Source organism: Paroedura picta, chromosome 6 (assembly GCF_049243985.1).
Source record: "Paroedura picta isolate Pp20150507F chromosome 6, Ppicta_v3.0, whole genome shotgun sequence".
In the NCBI taxonomy this organism is placed as follows: Eukaryota; Metazoa; Chordata; class Lepidosauria; order Squamata; family Gekkonidae; genus Paroedura; species Paroedura picta.
The window spans coordinates 99,391,486-99,409,661 of record NC_135374.1 but is presented as its reverse complement, the minus strand read 5'-3'; the positions used below and the strand labels follow the sequence as shown (position 1 = coordinate 99,409,661).

Here is an 18,176-nt window from a genome sequence, read left to right as displayed (position 1 = left end):
CCCCCAGTTTGTGCAGAGAAAATTAAACACCAGCTTTTCAAGTCTATCTTGTAGAGCAGCCTTTCTCAACTTTTTTTCCATTGAGAACCCCCTGAAACATTTCAGGCTTCGAGAAACCCCAGAAGCTGTGCAGTCATGCAGAATATGGTTGGGAAGGATAGCTGTGTACATGCCCACCCAGGGCCCCTCCCCTTTCTACACACCCCTCTAGGCCCATCACTGGCTATTGGGGGGGCAATTCACATGACCATATGTGGTCATATACCCAATAAATGTTTAATAAATTTTAAACATATATAAAAAATTAACTCCCACCCAATCGGGAAACGTTAACAGGGTGTCATGAACATGCCTGTTTAGTTTTGTTTCCTATGGCCTGGCAAGGCCACGGGTTGTAAAGTGGTAAATCTGCCCTCAGGCTCCAAGACTCCCTCCCTTTCTCAGCAGGATGTCTTCCTCCTTTCACTTTATCACTCTCTTCCCCCGACCTTGCATAAACAGCATAGTCTCAACAGAAATATAGCCGTAGAGATTAGACTCTGGCCATTTGGCAGCTTGTGAACCTAGGCACCTTTGATGTCCTTTGCTCTCCTGCCTAAATGCCTTTGTACCCCCTCCCTTATCGCGAGAACCCTATATCTGTTCGGATGTGCCTATTGTCCTTTGTTACTGTCAAGATCTTTGCTTAGGAGATCTTGGCTTGCTTTAGCTGTTATGTAGACTCTGTTCTTCCCTGGATTTGCAACAATCTCGGATGTGTCTTTATCACAGACTCTACTATCTGGGCTCAGCTCGATTCCTGACACAGGGTGTCAAGAAACCCATGGATTCACGAACCCCCGGCTGAGAACGCCTGTTGCATTTGGCATTCTGAGCAGATTTCCATTTGGGTATAATTTCTGTTGACAGGCTACCAAGAATGATCCTATCGAGTGCCAGACTCCTGTTTTGGCATTTCTGGTATGAGCCACATGTCAAAATAGTGCCTCCCCTCCTCCAAGATATAACTGTAAACAGATTTTGTCTCACCACACTTGAGGATTTGCCCACCTAAGACTACGGGTTGACTCACTTGCTGACTGAACAACATGGGAACCACATAATCATTGTTGGTTAGTGTTGCTTATGTGGACATTCAACTTCTACACTGTATGCAAATGAGGGAATGTAATCTAGCCAATCGCTGACTAAATTGGGACTCTGAGAATGGACCAATCTGTGGGCTCCATTAAGGGCCAGTCAGGTTCCTTGGCAGGCCGTCTGAAATGTATATACCCGTATTTGCCGGCGTATAAGACGACTGGGCGTATAAGACGACCCCTCAACATTTCCACTCAAAATACAGTACTATGGGCAGCTATGTCTATCCCAACTGAAGTGCACCCGGCATATAAGACGACCCCCCTACTTGAAGGCATGTTTTTCAGGGGGGAAAAGTAGTCTTATACACCAGCAAATACTGTAATTTCCATGTGTTCTTGTGTTTGCTGTTTAGTGTTTCTTGTTGGAGCTAATAAAAAACTGGTTGCTTTCGAAGGGCTGCGTCTGTGTTTACTAAACCCGCAGACCTAATAGTTATATCTCCCTGCTGAGAAGGAATCATGTGAAATAAATGGCTGACCTGACTTCGTCCTCCACCAATATAAGTGAATCTCCCAGTATTGACAACTCATGTCATTCCATTACCAGAGTAGTGTAGGATTCAACCCTGTCAAAATAAGGGACATGCTGCCCAGGTAATGTCTTGATGAGAATTTAGTACTTTGTCTTTTGAGTTATTTATATAGTTAGGTGTGTGTGTAATGGGATAGTATAATGTAGCTTTGTTCATTTAATTATCGTTCATTTAATTACCGACAGAAGACTGTAATTAACTTGTAATTAAAATGGGAGTAGAGAAATGGTCACTCATCTGTCTGGGTCACTTACTTTCTGATGAAAGAGGAGATTACTAGTAGTAACATCTGTGTGCCTTATAGTCAGAACTACTTTTGTACTAATAAATTGCTTGTCTTCCTTTGAAGGCTGTAAAAGAAACCTTAGCAATGTTTTGCATGGACGATGCAAAGAGTTTCTACTACGGTGCATTAGTATGGAAAGCACAGCAGCAATTTGCATAACCTTACCCAGTTTTCTGACACTATCTGTTGTCAGAAGCTCTTTAGATGCAAAATGTTAAAAGTTCTCAATAATCCAAAGAAGGAAAATGGCTGATCCATCTTGTCAACCATAGAAGATTGGTGTGGCCTTGAATTAATTCACAGTCTTTTTTTTTCATAATTTGAAAAAGACAAGTTATGTCATGCACACCCGGTGTGTGTATAATACATTGTAGTAAATACGATGTAGAGGTTTCTGTAGAAAGCTGCAGAGGCTTATTTTGATTTGGGATTTTATAGGGTAGATCCTGTTTCATCAGATGGAATAGAATGCCTTGAGCAGATTTGTCCTGTCTGGAAGCTAAGCAGGGTTGGCCCTCGTTAGTATGTGGATAGCAGGCCATCAGGGAAATCCAGAATTGCTATGCAGCGGCAGGCAGTGCCAGACCCCCCCCCCCCCCGTGTCACTTCTTGCCTTGAAATCCCTGTGGAGTCACAACTTGATGGCACTTTCAACTTCCACAAACCATTTTTATCCTTAGGACTGAGATGCCCAGATTTTGTTGGCCTACCTGTTTTTTAAAAAGTATTTACTAGGTTTCAAATTACGGAGGATTCTTTATTGCAACAAGAACTCTGAGGAGTAGGTAAAAGAGCTGATATTTAGTATATAAGCTCAGTAGCCAGGATCCAAATTGGGTACTCTGTGCATATACAAAAGCTTTTAAGCAGCTCCTTGAACAGCCCTTCCCAGAGATTGCTACCAACCACAGGGGCAGTCCATAAGAGAGGAGGGTTTCCACCAGGTTGAAAATCTGTCCCCTCTCATGCATAGGAGAAGCACTTTCGTGTTACACGTGGATTGGTTTGGATTCTGTTGAATGGCTTTGCTGTCTACCTTGCATCTACTCGTGTTTCACCGTTCCAGAATGAGTTTCTTTTTGAACACTTGGCCAAAGATTCTGATTGAATAGGATATGCTTTTGACTGGATCTTGTTTTCCTCTGTTATCTGCACTGTAACATAACACATTTGTGTCCTGGGAAACTAGGCCTCCTGGCCTCTCTTTGTGGTAACTCTCTGTCCATCCTTCTCCTATTTGTATCTTTGAGTAAAAATCTCCCTGTCAACTGAATGTTAACACTTCATACGCTTAACAGACTGCTATTCAGGCTCACAAAAGCTTCCATCACAACAGATGTCTTCGTCTTTAAGGCAGCCTTTCTCAACTTTCTTACCTTTGAGAAACCCTTGAAACATTCTTGAGGCTTGGAGAAACTCTAGAAGTGGCGTGATTGTGCCGAATATAGTTAGGAAGCATAGCTGTGTACATGACCACCAGGGATCCTTCACAGCCCCACCCCTTCCAGGCCCATAATTGGCCAGAGGGGTCAACATGGTCGTGTATGGTCATATCACCCAATACATGTTTAATAATTGTTTAAAACAATTAATTCTCATCCATTTGGGAAACCCTTCCAGGGCCGTCAAGAAAGCCTACATTAAGGTGCCACAATACTCGTGTATTAATGTTTCAGAGCTTTTTGCATCATGTTAGAATCCCTTACCCCCCCCAAAAAAAGATCCATTTCGCAGTATGAACCCCCCCCCCAAAAAAAAAAAATCCCATGTCTCAGTTTCCACCCAAAACCTTAATTGTCTCAGTGTCATTGAATGATGCAGGTCACTGGGGGAAAATAGGTATTCTCCTTTTTGAAAGGTAAAAGGATTAGTAGTAGCAATTCATAACCTGACAAGCAGCATCACTTCCAGGGAGAAATAAGGGCCCAATCAGACAGCAATTTCCTATACTTGGGGTGGAGGGCACAGCTTGTAGTGGTGAAGCACTGGAAGTGAGCTAATATAGTTCCATCCCATCTTTATTCCCTTCGGCTTTTCCCATTCAGTCCCCCTCCCTTTCCCCGTGATGCAGAAGTGGGGAATTTAGATGGAGGGGTTTCTGGAGGAAAACAGTAGGAATAAAATAGAAGGTTTCATGGGTTTTGTGGAGAAAGTGATCAACCGCTTCACATTCTTGACTTTTGAAGGTATTTATTGGGCTTACCACGTCTTTGTTAGCAACAACCTGTAGTTTTAAAACTGGACTGTTATGAGGCAAGCATGTTTCAGTTAGCATGTTCATTGAGGAAGTATTATTGCACTTTTTGTTGGTTATTAGAGACATGGTCTTTCTTGAGGGTTTAAAAAAATCATTCTAAGTTGAGCACTACAGCGGTAGACCAAAATAGCAACATGGGCATTTCAGTGTTCCTGCTATAGACCTGAAGTGCTATTTTGTTCTAGTGCTATAGCACTCAGCACAGGACAATACCTAAGAAAAAGCATGAAAGACCATGCTGTGAAAAAAGACTGGGGGGGGGGGCAGAGCAGCACTACTGGAAGGGCTGCAGACATTTTAAACAGACCACAGCAGGGGTGGCCAAACTGCGGCTCTCCAGATGTCCATGTACTACAGTTCCCACGAGGCACTGCCAGCATGAGCCACCCTGGACTACAACTATTCAGGAGGACAAAGAAAAGTTGAAAATGGAAGAAAGCAGTTTACCTCGCTTTGCCAACCAGATGCTTTGTATGAAAAGGTGACTAAAATAGCTGGTTGCTAAAATGGTTGTGTCTGAATTGATACAAATAGCAAATGGCTATTAAAATGGATTTTAAAGTCTGTTTGAAGAGGACTGAGTCTCTGTAAGAGATCGTTTTTGAAGTGTAATTCAGGCATATGAAACTTGGAAGTGTGAGAAAAGGTCAGAGGTAATTTGATTAATTTCACAGTAAAATATTCTGCTCAAATCCTGCTCTTACCTTCAAGTGGATGAAAAGAATGTCAAGAAAGGGCAAATTTCATCTTAAAAGCCACTTTGAAGATCATTAAGTAATTATTTTAATCGTATAGCGGTGTAATTTTTATGTATAGGGAGAGTGGTAAAGAAAGCCTTTCTTGAAAACACTTTTCTCAGGTCAACATTTAAAAAATACTTATCAGCAGAATCTAATTGTTTTGGTAGTTGCATTTCTTGCGCAAATCCCTTTGCAATATCACTTTGCATAGGTGAGTTACAGTTTATCTGTTACGAGATCCTGTAGATCAGGGGTAGTCAAACTGCAGCCCTCCAGATGTCCATGGACTACAATTCCCAGGAGCCCCTGCCAGCAAATGCTGGCAGGGGCTCCTGGGAATTGTAGTCCATGGACATCTGGAGGGCCGCAGTTTGACTGCCCCTGTTGTAGATGCTTTTGCTTTAGATATTAAAACACAGATGGAAGACACTGGAGGGGGGGGAGCGTTTACAAACTTGACCAAGAGCATCTCTTGACCAATTTTCCTTGTCTTTGGGAGCCAACACACAAGTTTAGGAGCCAGACTTAGTTTTCAACCTTCAGGATTTTATACTATAATGACCATAATCATTATTGCTGCAACAAACCCTAATCCTAAACTTGTCAGTTTCTTCCTGCTTTTTTTGAAGCTATAGCAAAATTATCATTGCAATATATAAATACAGATCCTGCTTGACATCATTCAAAATGCTAACCTCAGTCTTTATTGAGCACCAGCAAGTAGCACTGCAGAAAATTGACTGCTGAGAATACTAGGTATTGCCATGAGATTTCTAGGCGCCATGACACTTGGGAGTTGTTACTATTTCTTTCACTGAGGGCATTCGTAGGTCTTTTCTTTATCACAGCATCCTGATATAAGAAATGTCATTGCCATTCCTTTTTCCAACACTGTACCAGCCTAAGCATCCGTGTACATTGTCAGAGTCTTGGGGCCTTCAAGATTCTGTGAAGAGTCTTCAGTGATTCAGTAAAGGCAGTAGCATGAAACACAAGTGCAAGCAGGTGGAGTTGGTATTGGCACATAGAAGGGCCTCAGGGGGCACCATCTTCACCAATCTTCAGCCCATGGCCACAACTGAATGAGTTCCCTTCTTTTGAGATTGAAATGAGTTGCTAGGAAGATTGCATCTGTGTGCCCTTCTTTTCTCTCCTTTTGTGGCAGTCAATAGAAGGAGGTATACAATCCAATGTCATTGTTCCCCCCCTCCTCCCCGTCAGCCAACATGTGCAGGGAACTCCCAGTGCTGTGACATTATGCCTCACAGTTTAGTTTACAGAAGGTCTGGAGCAGGGGTAGTGAAACTGCGGCCCTCCTGATGTCCATGGACTACAATTCCCATGAGCCCTGCCAGCGAATTGTAGTCCATGGACATCTGGAGGACCGCAGTTTCACTACCCCTGGTCTGGAGCAAGAGAAGAGGAAGACTTTTCAGCAGCAGCCTCCACACAGTGTTCGTAATTCTTAGTTTTAGCTTCTGCTTGTAAACTTTCTGAAATCCAGTTTGTTTCCATTGAAAAATATATAATTAGCCCATATTTCAACAGCATCTCTTGAGGGAACAAAATCAGAACGGAAGCCAGAAAGGGATAGTTTAAGATCCAAGCATGGAGCTATTGCAACATGAACATTTTGTCAAGCTATAAAGCTATCTGAAAAATAAAGCTACAGCAATAAAACTGGAAAGTTTCTCTCTTCCTTTACTGGAGGTGCATCGGGTTGGGGTGGCAGTGGGATTGTCCGTATCTCATTACACAGTATTTGTGGTGCGGCTAAACTCATCTGAATGGTGGTATTATGTTCCTCTGCAGAAGTTGTGGACTATGAAATTCAATCTGAAGTATTTTTAATGAGCATTCTGAACCTAGGTTCTGCCTCTGTGAAGAGACAAGGGACACTGTGTACTTCTGAATAGCTTAGAGGCCAAGGGAATGTACTTCATTCAGTTCTTGCAAAAAACAATTTCAGGGAGGAAAAAATAATATCAGCCTCTTGTTTAACTTGTATATGCCCATTATGACATTAGCCATTTAGAAAAACAGTCTGATCCAGAAATTAGCCTGTATAAAATTATACAGCTCCTAGAGTTTAGCAAATCCCAGATCTGTTAAGATGCACAAATTTTAGTTGACATATGACATTAAGCTTCCTCAGTGTGTACCTGGGGACCTCAAATTGCGTGTTACTCTACAAGAACCTCTTGTGGTGCAAAGTGGTAAGCAGCAGAAATGCTGTCTGAAGCTGTCTGTCCATGAGGCTGGGAGTTCAATCCCAGCAGCTGGCTCAAGGTTGACACAGCCTTCCATCCTTATGAGGTCGGTAAAATGAGTACCCAGCTTGCTGCTGGGGGGTAAAACGGTAATGACTGGGGAAGGGAATGGCAAACCACCCCGTATTGAGTCTGCCAAAAAAACGCTAGAGGGTGTCACCCCAAGGGTCAGACATGACTCGGTGCTTGCACAGGGGATACCTTTACCTTTACCTTTACTACCCTGAAAGGGGTGGTCACCATGTTGTGTAAACAGGAGCAATGCATGTTCTCTGCCTGTATGTGTGCCATTGGCATGATTTTCAGGGATCTCATTTTCACATAGTATCATGGGTACTTCATGCTCCAGATAAGTTAATTCACAAATTCCTATGTTTCCAAAACACCAAATCATTAACCTTAGTATCACTTGAAATGTAGGCATCTGAGGGCTTTGCTATGTAGCCAACTACTTATCTGCAAGTGATATCTAGTCTTTTTCAACACCATGCCCATTTCTGCTTGGAATGCGTTTTCTTTGATTTTAGAATATATAGTCTTGGTATTCCACCATGTAATTCCAGTAAGTTGTTAAAGAGGCAGGTTGTTCAAACCAGTAGCCACTGTTTATTGCTGTGTATCTTCTTGTTTTTCTTATTGCCAAATTTATTTCTACCTAGATTAAAGAGAATTTTTTAATTACATTTGGGATTTTTCAAGAAAGTTTTATATAATCAAATCAGATCCGCAGACCTAAGCTTATTCTAACTTTCTTCCAAGTTTGATTGACCTCAGGGAGGATAGGCTGTTTTAAGTGTAAGAGTAATATCATCATCATCATCGCAAACTTCATCTAATTTCTATATAGACAGCCAGCTTGGTGTAGTGGTTAGGACTTCTAATCTGGCGAGCCAGGTTTGATTCTGCGCTCCCCCACAAGCAGCCAGCTGGGTGACCTTGGGCTCACCACAGCATTGATAAAGCTGTTCTGACAGAGCAGCAGTAATATCAGGGCTCTCTCAGCCTCATCTACCTCACAGGGTGTCTGTTGTGGGGAGAGGAAGGGAAGGCGATTGGAAGCTGCTTTGAGACTCCTTCAGGTAGAGAAAAGGCAGCATATAGGACCCAACTCTTCTTTTTTTCTTCTTCTTCTATACTGCCTGCAGTCTGAAGCTTTGCCCGTGAGGCTAGGAGTTCGATCCCAGCAGCCGGCTCAAGGTTGACTCAGACTTCCATCCTTCCGAGGTCGGTAAAATGAGTACCCAGCTTGCTTGCTGGGGGGGGGGGGTAAACGATAATGACTGGGGAAGGCACTGGCAAACCACCCCGTATTGAGTCTGCCATGAAAACGCTAGAGGGCGTCACCCCAAGGGTCAGACATGACCCGGTGCTTGATTCAGTAAATCAAAATACAGCGGGCGCTAGGCAAGGGAGCCCCCGGCAGGGACTCCCTGGCCGGCAGCCTGACGCGGCCAGGGAGCCCCCCCCAGCCACGCTGCGCATGGCTGCCGGGGGCTCCCTTGCCTAGCGCCCGCTGTATTTTGATTACAGCAGGCTTGAATACTAGTATTTATATAATATAATATGATATCAATATGATAGCTATCTTCAAGTACTTGAAGCTGTCACATAGAGGATGGAGCAGAGTTGTTTTATGTTGCCCCAAAGGGTCAGACCAGGACCAGTGGGATGAAATTAATTCAAAAGAATTTTCAGCTAAACATCCAGAAGTAGTTCTTGACAGAATGATTCCTCAGTGGAACAGGCTTCCTTGGGAGGTGGAGGGTTCTCTGGAAGTTTTTAAGCAGAGGCTAGTTAGCCATCTGACAACAATGCTAATACTGTGAATTTAGGCAGATTGTAAGTGTGTGGGCAGAAGGGATTGTATACATGCTTGGCTCTTATGGCCACGTCCTGCATTCTACAGAGGGTTGGACTAGATGACCCTGGAGGTACATTCCAACTCTATGATTCTAAGAAGTCAAACAACAATTGAATTGTCTTCAGATCTCTCTCTCAAAACTAGTCTTCAGTCTGGGGGCAACTTTGATGCACACCTTTCCAGAAAGGTGTGGAAACCTCTCCATAATTGAGTGGCCACTTATATTTGACATTACTGATCCTACCTCTCATTCTTACAGCGTACAAGAGACATGATGGAATCAGCAGATGAACAGGATGAGCATTCACATATACACATACATATAGGTTGCTTTATAGTCCAGGAGCACAACGTTGCATTTAAAGAAGTCACTGAGTAGTTTCTTGTTTGTGTGAGTGGGGTGTTACTTCTCAGCGTGGTGTTTTAGAATGCTTTGGGGTTTTATTCTTTTAAAGTCGCCATGGAATTCCATAGTGCAAGATGGTTCCATTCAAACCCATCGTATCCCTGAATATAAAGATCGGTAGCTGGGAAAGCAGTAATATGCAGGCTGTGTCTGTCCCTGCTTCTATTAAGTCAGAGCAAAAGACTGAAGAACTCTCCAACAGATTTGGAAGGCAAACAATTCAGAGTTCTTTGACCTTTTAAAGGTCGGCCACTTAGATGGCCACTTAGCCATAATGGGAAAGTGGAACCTTTTCAGAGGCAGTGGAGAGTGTGCTAGATGCCTGAAACAAACATGGATGCTCATTAGCTTCGGTGCCCTGTTTGTGGTCTCTCAAAGGTACCTTTCTTGGCAGCAGAACTGGATTTTTGGTCATTCAAGAAAGCAATTCCTGTATTTGTAATGTTCAGAAAAGGCAAAAAAAGCATCTAAGCCTTTTCCCGTTGGTGGCTTCCCACGTTATGAATGGCCTGCCGGAGTAAATAAAAAATGCATCCACTTTGTTAACTTTTTTCAAGAAGAGCTAGCTTGGGGTAATGGTTAAGAGCGGCACCTTCTAATCTGACAAGCAGCTTCTAATCTGACAAACCGAGTTTGATTCCACCTCCTCCACATGCAGCCAGCTGGGTGACCTTGGGCTCTTCACAGCACTGATAGAGCTGTTCTGAGCGAGCAATTGTGCCAGAGCTCTCTCAGCCTCCCCTACCTCACAGGGTGCTTGTGATGGGGAGAGGAAGAGAAGGTGATTGTGAGTCAGGCAGTGAAAAGCAGGTTTTAAAAACCAACTCTTCTTTTTTGTTTGTGGCTGCATTTTTCATGGAGAGTTCTTTGCATTGTAGTATATTCAGTGTTTGCCTTTTTTACTAGTGTCCCATTTTAATAATTTACAATATGATGGTTTTGTACTGTTGTAAGCCTTCTTAAGTCCATTACTGTTATCTTTCATTTGTTACTTTGATTTTGTTCTTCCACAGTACCCAAACAACACTTCCTCCCCCTTTCAAATAATTTGCTCTCTATCTTAAGTGTGAATGATAAAGACATTTTTGTAAGAAAAAGAGACTGTATTTCAAATGGGTTTAGGAAAACAATAATTCCAGCATCTGTAGTTACTTTTAAATCGGGTTCTATCTCAATTTAGAGGTGGTTAGGAGTTTTTTAAAAAGTTTGTCAACAAATGTGAATTTTTGGGACTTTGGGGCCAAAATAGAGAAAACCTTACTTGCAAGATTTTGAGCTATCAGTTTGGTGGATGAAAAACTGTTGAAATATTAAGTCTTTGGCTGTTTGTTGGTAGCTGAGTCTTGCTGAATTGATGAAGTGTCTTGTGTTTAAACTAGACAAAAATCAATTTTCTAAAAGAGACAGCAGATAAAACCTTCTAAGACATGGGTTTTGTAAACATTACTGACCGTTTTCCCCCCAGCTACTTCCTTATTAAAAGGTCACGTTAAAGTAGGAGGTACACAATTACAGCTCTGATTAAAGCAGAAGATCATCTGTTTATTGATTGGGGATTTCAGTTAGGGTCAGACAAATGTTAAAGCTATTACAGACCCCAAAGCTTTCCCCATTGAAAGAAGAATAAATATCGTTGTTCCAGCTGTAGTTGGGAAATTGAGTGTAATGGAAATGAATGCATGGCAACTGATTGGAACATTACTGACCAGTATGTGGTGGCTTTTAAAGCCAGATAGATTTACCCACATTGTTTGCAATTAATTTGTCAAAAGCATCTCAACTTTCCTGTCAAGTGTAGTGTGTATTTTTATAAAGAGAAGTCTAGAGTTCAAAGGATAGTTCAGAATATATTAAATCTTACATTCACCTCTTGAAATAGTCTTACTTGTTAATTGTAATAAAAATGAATTTATTTTTCATTATTATTATTTATTGGATTTATAGACTGCTTTCCTCCAAGGACTCAAGGTAGTTCACAGAAAACAATGCCCCTAGTCCCCTAAAGCCAAGTCTATCCCCAACATGCCAAGATGGCAAAAACCCTCTTAAAACCCTCTTAATTCCCACAGCCATCCATCAAGGGTGGGGCATAGTGGATGACATAGTGGAGCCTGAGGGGGGTCCATTGATCTTAATCTGGCTTTAACTGAAGGCCTGTCGAAAAAGCTCTGTTAAAAGTTTGGGTGGGGTGGGGGGATAATTTATTGCTATATTGCTTTTTACTCCACAAAATATTTTCACTTTTATCTGTGAAATGTCTTCCAAATGTTGGGAATATTTATGAAAATCTGGCTGAAGAAATTCAGGTTTCCTAGCTGAATGACCACTCTGCTTTAACTTAGATATTTAAATACATCTTTTAAAATCTTGATAATCCAAATTAGAATATCTTTGGGATTCTTCAGTGACAGTATTGCATGTGTAAGTACATATTTTAAAAAACTCTTATTTACATACAAATACGTATAACCTGAAATCTGGAACTTTTTTTAGCAACATTTTTCATGATACCAAAACTGGTGGTATACATTTTTCTTCTAAAAATAACCACTCAAACTCTGTGCCTAGGTAATGCAAATTCTGCATCCTGTCTTGGTCAAATGCAATTCCCATCTTCCATTTATATGAATTATTCCACCATAGTCACTTAGTTTTGTGTAATTTATTCTGTTTCTGCTTTTTATGAGGTAGGACAACACAGTGCAGCAGCATCACTATAGCATTACTTAAGATGTTTTTTGGACTCTATTCAGTGTTTTGCACTTGGTACCAAGCATAATGAGGTAGAAACTTGCCCCTTTTCATTCTCTGTTAGAGAAAAATTAAGTTTGGTCATTGTCTGTCGTTAGCTTTATTTCCCCCTAATATATGTACAAAGGGACCCTAACTTGGACTCTGATGGTGCTAGAAGTTATTATTACATATACAGTAAAGTCCCAATATTTGTCAACCAAAGTCTTATAGACTGGATTTCCAAGTATTGGCTTAGAAAACTAATATCTCTGATGACTTTTGTTCCTTGATCAGAATACATGGTGCTAAATAAATGCAGGGCCCCAAATGGTTTGCTAGCCCATTGATACAGTTAAGCTGCTATTTAATATGCTCATTTCTTAATTGAAATGTGATTTTTGTGGAATGGCATGAAGACAACGTAGTGAACTTGTGTCTTCCTGTTGCCACTCTGGTAACAAATTAGGAAAAATTGCCACTTTAGTGCCCCTGATTGAGCACAAGGGTGGGATATAGGTGTTGCCAATAAATCGTGAATATTAAATCTTTATAAAGCTACATAACGCTCACTTATATAGATGAATGTGTGTGCTTGGGTTTAACGTGCCAGGTGATTTCGTCGATTTATGGCTACTTTTACAGCACTTTCCTATGGGCTTTTTTTTGTTGCCTTGTGGTATTTTGTTGAATGTTAAATATTATTGTTTGGAAGTCAGTTTGAGTGTGGATTCTGAAGGAAAGCAGAATAAAAAAATGGTTTTGAATAACTAATGCCTTTCAGATAAGTTCTTATCATCTTGGCTGTACTAGCTGTTTGAAAAACAAATGAGGAGAATCAAACCCACAGTTGACTCTGTACTCCCACCGTTTAGCATACTAATGGGACAAGAGCAGTTATTTCCCTTAACAAGAAAATATAAGTGTATACTTACTGCTGTTTGTGTTGATTTGTGTGGGAAGAGACCACAAGATATCTTTTGTTCTCATGTACTTTAAAAAAATGTTCTTGATTTTTAGGTATGTGCAGCCTAACAGAGTATAATCTTTGGTTGTTTTTAATTACAGCAAAGAGCTCCAGGGAAGGTTTTGCTAGACGCAGTCTGCAATCACCTGAACCTTGTCGAAGGTGACTATTTTGGCCTTGAATTTCTGGATCATAAAAAGATTACGGTACGTGAAGCCATCTCTCATGTAATTCATTTTCATTGCACATTTTCTCAGGGCCAAAGTTCCTTCCTTCCTCTTCCTCCTTCAGCTTTGAAGACAATTTTTCATACTAATAATTGATTTTAAAGTGGATGCAAGTGGGTAGCCATGTTGGCCTGATTTTAGGGTGGACCGTTATTGAACAATTATTGTGTGTACTGTAAATAATTTGTAAATAATTTGCGCTTTAAAAAACTGGAATAATTTGTTTATGAATTAAAGAAGGAAAGGAAAAGAAATGATAGTTCTACAAATATCAGATGTCTTCTTGGCTTTATTACTGGATTTTCCCATTAACTCTTTGAGCATGAAGACACTCATCTTAATGCACAGATGGTATATAACAAGTTGAGTAGACTGCAGTCAGTAAATGACCTTGACTTTGTCCAACTTTCAGTCTGTAAACAAGCATAATACTATTGGGACAAAGCAGGAACATTGTAGTTTAGTATCAATTTCATGTGTTGCTATGGTCCAGTCCAGGGTTGGCCAAACTGGGGCTCTCCAGATGACCATGGACTACAATTCCCATGAGCCCCGCCAGCAAGGGGTAGCCATTCTGGCTTTCCAGATGTCCATGGACTACAATTCTCACGAGCCCCTGCCCATGCTGTTTAGAGTAAACCCCTAGTTTAGTCAAACTAATAAGAGGAATATTGCTCTTTTTGTTTGTTTGTTTGGCCCATGTGATGTAGTTAATAGTTCTGGGCTAGGATCTAAGAGACACAGGTTCAAATCTCTATTCTGTCATAGAAGTTTGTTGGGTGGCCTTGGGCTTAGGCTCGCCAACTTCAGGTGGTACCTGGAGATCTCTCACTATTACAGCCGGTTTCCAGATTTCAAATGGCTGCTTTGGAGGATGTACTCTGCCATTATAACCTGCTGAGAACCCTTCCCTCCCTAAACTGTGCCCTCCCCGCAAAATCTTCAGGTATTTCCAAACCAGAGCTGGCAGCCCTACTTGGGCCAGTCACATTCTTTCAGATTCACTTTTCTCACAGGCAACAGAAAGGAGCAAGAGTCTAGTAGAAGAAAAAGAAGAAGAGCTGGGTTTTCACTACCCAAAAGAGTCTCAGCGGCTTACAATCACCTTCCCTTCCTCTCCCCTTTGACCGTTTATGCACTGGGACCTTCACTGCCCCACCCCCCTGTCAGGAGCATAGAATGGTGGTGGATGAGTTGCACCAGGCCAAATACTCAGCTAAAGGTCTTAACCACTCTTTGTGTGGTTGGTGAACCAATTTGGTGTAGTCAGCAAGAGCCTCTCTAGAGAACCAGGTTTGATTCCCCATTTATCTTCCACCTGCAGCCTGTTGGGTGACCTTGAGCCAGTTGTGGCTCTTTCAGCCTCATCTACCTTACCAGGTTCATGTTGTGGGAAAAGGAAGGCAATTGTAAGCCTCCAGGTAGTGAAACGCAAGGTTTGAGTTGCACCAGGCCAAATGCTCCCCCATGTGGGTGCAGGAAGAGGTGGGGCAACCTGCCACAACTAAAACTCCAGCCTAGCATGAAACCTCCAGTGCATAAACGGTCTTTGTGAGGCAAGTGGACCTGAGAGAGACTGCTCTGTGAGAACAACACTAACAGGACTGTGACTAGCCCAATGTCACCCAGCTGGATGCATGTGGAGGAGTGGGAAATCAATCCTGGCTTTCTAGATTAGAAGCTGCCGCTCTTAACCACTACACCAAAGAGCTTTTGTGAGTCACTGTTCACTTCTTCAGACAAGAGCCCATTTGTTGCCAGAAATTTCATTAGTCGTTAAGATGCTACCAGATTCTTGCTTGTTTCTGCTGCTACAGACAGACTAACAGGGCTTGTTGTAATGATCAAATGGAGAAGAGGAGAACAATGAAAGCTCCTTTGGGTCCCCACTGGGGAGAAAGGCAGAACGTCAGTGAAGTAAATAAGTAAAATATTGTGCATTGCTATTGAGGAGTACCTTCTGAGCTGCTTATTACCCTCTTAAGGTTATAATCTCTGTGCCAAAAATAACACAGTAGAGCCACATACTCCTGTGTGTTTTACATTGTGCCCAGTCATCCGTAGTTTGGTTGTGCCTTAGTTAGAAATTTGGCAATGCACGTATTTTTCCATTGTGCAGAGTGTACAAGAACAAAAGAAGCAGAGTTAATAGAATGTGAAAAAAAACATCAAAACCTTTTTGTTTAATCATCTGAAAAACTCTTTATTTCCCCTTTGTTGGATAATGAGCACATGACTACAGCTTAAATACTTTTATTGATTCACAATAAAATAACATTCAGATGTTGCTTGTCAAAGGCTACCCAAAAGAAATTGTTTGCAAATTTTCAGATATTTAAGTAAAAGTGTTCACCTTTGTTTACTCGCTGTTTTAGCTCTGAAAAGAAGATTAAGCTGAAAAAATTAAATTTTCCTCTTTTCCCCCCCATTCTGACACCTGGGGCTATGTTTCTATAGCAAGGACATTGTGAATGTGTTCCTGTCTGTGCATAATTAAGAGGTATTCAAGGTCAAACTTAGCATAAATGTGTGTTCCTTTTAGAAAAACAGATTTTAAAGCATTTTAATTTTAGAGGGGTCTATACTCAGCTAAAGGTCTTAACCACTCTTTGTGTGGTTGGTGAACCAATTTGGTGTAGTCAGCAAGAGCCTCTCTAGAGAACCAAGTTTGATTCCCCACTTATCTTCCACCTGCAGCCTGTTGGGTGACCTTGAGCCAGTTGTGGCTCTTTCAGCCTCATCTACCTTACCAGGTTCATGTTGTGGGGAAAGGAAGGCAATTGTAAGCCTCCAGGTAGTGAAACGCAGGGTATAAAAAACAATTCTTCTTCTTTATAAGCATAATAATTGAGTATATATGACTGTTACTGATTTATATACACATTGGTTCACAGTTATATGTGATGTCACCGAAACCATTTGCTTGTCTTCCTGCATAGGTTATCACCTGCCTTCACTCACATTCTGCTTTCCCTCCATGAATGGAAATATCAACAAGTCTAGCTTGCCCAGTTTTTATTTTCCAGGAGCAATATTTCCCCTAGGAAATATTTCCAGGAGCCATTTCCCCTAGGGTGTAAAAATGAATGAAGATACCACAATGAAAGGGCAAGTTATATGTGATGAGCCATGCTCATACCCCCTTCCCATGCCAATAATCCAGCCTTCTGACATTGCCATGATTTTGTGTACGTGATTCAGGCCTTCCAAGTGGTTCCTGCATTCTTCCATATGAAATGGAGAGCAGCAGTAATACCATTAATTGGACTCCTTTTTCTTTTGTTAGATGTAGTATATGTGGCTAGGCATTCCACCAGTTTTAAACTTCTGCATTCAAATGCTTCTCTTTGTTAACCTTATTTTGTACAAATCAGGATCCCTTCTGCCTAAATAGGCACTTTGATCCTTTTGGTTGTGGAACAATGACAGTTTAACTTTAGGCATTTAGTATCTCCTGGCAGAGAAACCACAATGTGAAAGGAGAAACTATGTGGGTGATCACTGGGAATGACACTGACTGTTTAATATGCCGGAAAACAGGGCATACATTGAATAATTTAAGCGGTGCTCTGTATTCCTGTTATATTTGCTGCAAATGTGATTGTTTGCTTGTTTTCAGGTATGGCTGGACCTTTTGAAACCTATTGTGAAACAGATCAGAAGTAAGTGCTGTTGATTTACAATGCAAAAGTAGTTGTAGTAGAGGACATCTGGGTCCTTCTGAATGCTGTGTGCATTGTTTGGTTTGTTTGTGATGTTGAAATGTATTACCTCCTTAGCAGAATGTTGTCATTTTTCAGCAAGCTGCTCATCCAAATTCAGCTCTAGACAAAACAGCAACCAGAAAAAACCCCCACCGTGCACAGTTTTATTTATGCGTACTTATACAGCAGGAGGATATGTGCGTTTGGATGCTGGTTTTCATGCTGGATTAGTTTTTCTTTTAGTGTTTGTAAACTGCTTCAGATGGTGTCAGTATTCCTTCAAAATGTATTGTCATCTTTGACATCTCTTGTGCGCAAAGTCAGATGGGAGGAGACACATACAGGGTTAGGGAAATAACAGAACAGTAGGTCAGTGTGGTAGTTTGCGATTCTGGTCTTTAAAGATTATAACCACCAAGCTGTTGTTCCAGGAGTTGGATAGGAGGGAAGATTCTTTCTATTTCCTCTCTGCTGTTTCCCTGCTGAAATCTTCCAGACTGCTTTTGGTTGACTTGTTTTTGATATTGATATGGATAGCCCAGTCTAGACTGATCTCATCGAATGTCAGAAGCTAAGCATAGGCACAAGTTGGATAGTGTACTTTCACTGTGGCTGGATTTTCCTGTGCGGAACAGGAAAATCTACTGCATTGAAAGCACATTATCCAACAAGTGCAGAATGGGCTCTGGTTACTACTTGGACAGGAGACAACAAGGAAATCTAAAGTTGCTGAGCAGAGGCAAGCAATGGCAAACCACCTCTGAACATCTCTTGCCTTGAAAATCCTACCAAGTTGCTATGTGTCAACTTTGACTTGATGACACTTTCTACCATTCTGGTATTATTTTTACTTTTAATCTGCCTTGAGCTGTGGAGAACTGGCATATAAACTCTATAAATAATTTCTGCCTACATTGGGGAGAACCCAACTTCAGGGGGAGATCCCTGCACCTTTACAGTGCAAGGGGTTTATTTCAAGTTGGCAAGAGCAGAAGGCAAGGTTAATTTAGAAGAGGGCAGTAAGTTCGAAAACACTTGGATTGTGTATAGATC

At 41.4% G+C, this 18,176-nt stretch overlaps 1 protein-coding gene across 5 annotated transcripts in view; it reads left to right on the top strand.

Moving 5' to 3' along the window:
- FARP1 (FERM, ARH/RhoGEF and pleckstrin domain protein 1) overlaps positions 1 to 18,176 on the top strand; it is a 234,433-nt gene that overhangs the window by 127,518 nt on the left and 88,739 nt on the right. For all 5 annotated transcript variants that reach the window (XM_077343848.1, XM_077343849.1, XM_077343846.1 and 2 more), the window contains exons 3-4: positions 13,294 to 13,398; positions 17,039 to 17,081. In XM_077343848.1, the coding sequence (XP_077199963.1) occupies positions 13,294 to 13,398; positions 17,039 to 17,081 (148 nt within the window). The remainder of the gene's footprint in view (positions 1 to 13,293; positions 13,399 to 17,038; positions 17,082 to 18,176) is intronic.